We start from the raw sequence: 4015 nt of genomic DNA on the forward strand, positions 1-4015 counted from the left end.
TGAATGAATGAATGAATGAATGGATCCAAAATGTTCAATAAATCCACTAAGCGTGTTTGACAGGATAAATGTGCTGCGATCCTGAGATGTTATAACTTTGTTTTTCATTTGTTTCTGTTTTCATTGCTGCTTTATTGTTTCTCACTTCCTGCCATTTTTAGTTTATTCCTGTGGTTCTTCATTTATTCTCATGGTTTATTCTTTGGACTCGTTTCCTTGGATCAGTTTGTTTCTTTTTATGGATCATATTAGTTTTAGTTTTCTCAGCTTTGTTTCCTTCTTCCTCCAGCTGCGTCTACTTACCTCTGATTAGCCCCTCTGGTTCCTGTGCTGCTCTCTAATCTCCCTCCTGTTCCTGTTGCACTTTGTTTATCTCCATCCTGTATTTTACTTCCTTTTCCATCGGCATTAATTCTTATTTTCCTGTAACTCATTTTTTATTAAACTCATTTTTTCATTGGTCCTCCCACTATGATACTTAATGATATCATGTTGTTTCTGTTCATTGTTTCCTGAAGCAGTAAAGCTCTAAAGGTCTCGTTTCTCTGTGTGAATATAAGATTTATAAATAAAAGTAACCTGGTGAGGGAAATGACCTATAATCTAAGTTTAGCGTGACGAGCTATAAATAACTGAAGGTGTTTCCTTAACGGATTCAAAGTAGTAAACAATCTCGACTTTTACTAGACCTTCAAAGAGATCAACATTCTTTTGGTGTTAATAATCAAACAAGTGGATCAGAGGATTTACTGGCACTGACTTTTTGTTTACAGCTCGTAAATGTAATTAATAACCAACAAAAGCTTTTGTAGATTCCTAACTGGTTTTAACTTGGGTATTTCCTCATTGATCTCAAACTAAACTGACTTGTACAAAACAAGGAAACTTTTGGGAAGATTTTGAAAGATTTTCCACAATAACTCCAGTCATTTGCTCCAGGAACAAGATTAGAGAAGAAACTCCTTCCTGGTTGTGAATAAATCTTTTGTTTGAATCACCTGACAGTTAATCGCTCCATCTGGCAAAGAAGCCGTCATGCATTCAGTCTCGTCTGTGTTTCCATCTTTATGTTTCTATTTTATCACCTTTTAAATCTTCATGTTTGAGCGCAGACTCAGAGATTCCTGGTTCAAACCGCGCTTCTCCACTTCCTGTTACGTAATAACACAGCAATAACATAATAATAATAATAATAATAATAATCATCATCATATTAGTAAGATGTATGTAAATATGTATAATCTGCTTTATTGGACAGGTTTTTGCGTACAAACAAGGATAATGACTTCCATTCCACTTTTCTTTCAGTTTAAAAGTATTTCACATTTACATAAAATTTGATGGCAGATTAAAAAAGGGATTTTTAAAAATATTTCCTTATAAATATACAGTTGTATTCAGTAAAGTTAGTTAATGTCAATGAAACATGTTACTTATATTAATGTTATATTAATGACAAACTGATGTTTTCAAGTCTTTATTTCAGGTAATTATGATGATTTTCTGCTTGCAGCAAATTAAATCATGACATTTATTCCCAATATTTAATGTTTTCACAATGTTTAACTATCTGAGGCACTGAAATCTGATTTCCTATTATTGGTCAGTAATTGTCATAAAAATTACAAGAAATGCATTTTTGAAATATTTCACAGGTAATAAGAGTTTTGACACTAAATAACAAAAGCTGACTTTAGTGTTATGAAGAATGTTTTTAGATGATTTGTTCCATCCACCTGTGAATGAATGTTCACTGGTGGTAAATATTTTGTTCATAAAAATGAAACAAAAATGTTATAAAAACTCCCTAGAAAAAAAATGTCTCCTTTTGATCAATTATTACAATCAGTTAGTTGATCATGTTTTATAACATTTTCTAAAAAGTTTACAAAAATGTTACAAAACATGAATTTTATTATTTATTCCCTGTTTTTGGTGTTTCATCAGATTTTAAATATGATGAAAACTAAAACAAATTCTTTCCATCAGGCATACAATCAAATTTTAACTCTTTTTCAAGATTTTTCCTGCTAATTTTTCTGCTTTTCTAGAATCTCATTATGATTTGTGCATTAATTACAGAATCAGCCTGTCAATAATCAATCAGAGCCGATTGAGGAAAGAAATCATCTGATTTCCATCTCTGGAAGATTGATATACTTCAACGTAAATATCTACAAAATTCAAAGATTTACAAATAAAATAAGGTTACATTTGTGGAGATGAAAGACTTCATAAAGATGAAACTGTTTCAGTCTGTTTCCTGCTCTTAAATCCTCCAACATGGCTGAAGACAGATGATGAGAAAAGCGCTGATGTGTCAGAAAGTTCATCATCAATAGTTTACAATCGATCAGTCAAAGCTTTGAGTCCTGAGTCAGAGATGGACAGTGACATCTAGTGGCCACGTTTCGGTACTGCAGCTTAAACCTACATAGACCAGGATGCGTCAGTGTCCAGAAAAGAGAAATTTCCTTCTGATTAAACATCATCTGCTCTTCTTCAGCTACAGGATTATTTTAAACTTACAGACAGAAGAATAAAAATATAAAGTTCAGTGTTTATGTCAGGCAGGAAACCACAGAAACCCAACAGAGTCCGCTCCATACGGATCAGGAACCATGATGAGAGCAAACTAACATAGCAGAGCTCGTCTGTTTGTGATTGACAAATATTTTTTTAAAGCCTCCTAATGTCTGTGGACCTGATATCCAGCTGCTTTCATATGATACAGATGGAAACTTTCACTTTGTGTCATTTAAAATTGACCTTTTATGGACATTATGCATCAGTAAAACTCTACATGTGCAGACAGTAGTTAAACGCTGCTATGTTAGCTCCGGGGTTTAGGTTAATACTTTAGGGAAAACATAATTCAACCAAGCAGTCTGAATACTGTGGTCTTCAGTTTCTGCTTCTCTGTCACTCTTATAGTTTTCAGATGATTCATTTTGGGAGAAAAGCTGTTCAAACCAATCTGGAACTGTGTAAAAAAGTAATTGGACTCACATTCATAAGTCTAAATGATTCAAGTCCAAAACCTTATTCTTTTATTTCCTTGAATGAAATTAAACAATATTAAACCTCCTCTCTGTTTCATAAACAAACCGTTCTCTAGTTTCTGTTGCTGCTCTCTGTAATTCTCCACATAGAAACTTTGGAAAACGGGCAGGCTGAGACCCCAGTGGAAGACACGCCTCCAAGCTCTTCCTGGAAACGGAGGCCTGATAACTCCTCCTAGGCTGCATCCTGCCAACACGTCTCTGCTCCCTCCTCTTCAGATCTGGACGTTTCCTGCTCAGGCTAACAGCTTCCAGGCCTCATTCACTGCAGCAACACATGATGTTTAGATCAGAGCTCAGAGCTGCTGTTCTACAGAGGAAGAAACTACGCAGTTGTTACTGAGAGCTGAAATGGCGCAGGGAGGAATTCGACTAGACGAAGAAAACTTCTCCTGTTCGATCTGTTTGGATCTACTGAAGGATCCGGTGACTATTCCCTGTGGACACAGCTACTGCATGAACTGTATTAAAGATCACTGGGATGGAGAAGATCAGAGGAGGATCCCCAGCTGCCCTCAGTGCAGGAAGGAGTTCAAACCGAGGCCTGAACTGGAGAAAAACGTCATGTTAGCTGCTTTAGTGGAGGATCTGAAGAAGACTGGACTCCAAGATGCTCCAGCTGATCACTGCTATGCTGGACCTGAAGATGTGGCCTGTGACGTCTGCACTGGGAAGAAGATGAAAGCTGTCAAAACCTGTCTGGTCTGTTTGATTTCTTACTGTGAGAATCATCTTCAGCCTCATTATGAATCTCCTGCTTTTCAAAAGCACAAGCTGGTGAATCCCACTAAAACTCTCATGGAGAGCATCTGCTCTTGTCATGATGAGGTGATGAAGATGTTGATGGATGGATATGAAACCGTCTCTGCAGAAGCAGAAAGAGCTGAGAAGCAGAAGGAGCTCCAGAAGTATCGACAACAGATCCATCAGAGAATCCAGGACCAAGAGAAAGA

The 4015-nt window shown here is 36.4% G+C and overlaps 1 protein-coding gene across 1 annotated transcript in view; it reads left to right on the forward strand.

The window, feature by feature from the left end:
• Window positions 1-1992: 1992 nt before the first annotated feature.
• Window positions 1993-4015, forward strand: part of LOC106941700 (E3 ubiquitin/ISG15 ligase TRIM25-like) — a 7107-nt gene continuing 5084 nt past the window's right edge. Inside the window, exon 1 of the mRNA XM_015024798.1 lies at window positions 1993-4013. Within this exon, the coding sequence (XP_014880284.1) occupies window positions 3414-4013 (600 nt within the window). The 5' untranslated portion in view covers window positions 1993-3413. The remainder of the gene's footprint in view (window positions 4014-4015) is intronic.

Source organism: Poecilia latipinna, unplaced genomic scaffold (assembly GCF_001443285.1).
Source record: "Poecilia latipinna isolate Pla-1442-1.1 unplaced genomic scaffold, P_latipinna-1.0 Scaffold3813, whole genome shotgun sequence".
NCBI lineage: Eukaryota > Metazoa > Chordata > Actinopteri > Cyprinodontiformes > Poeciliidae > Poecilia > Poecilia latipinna.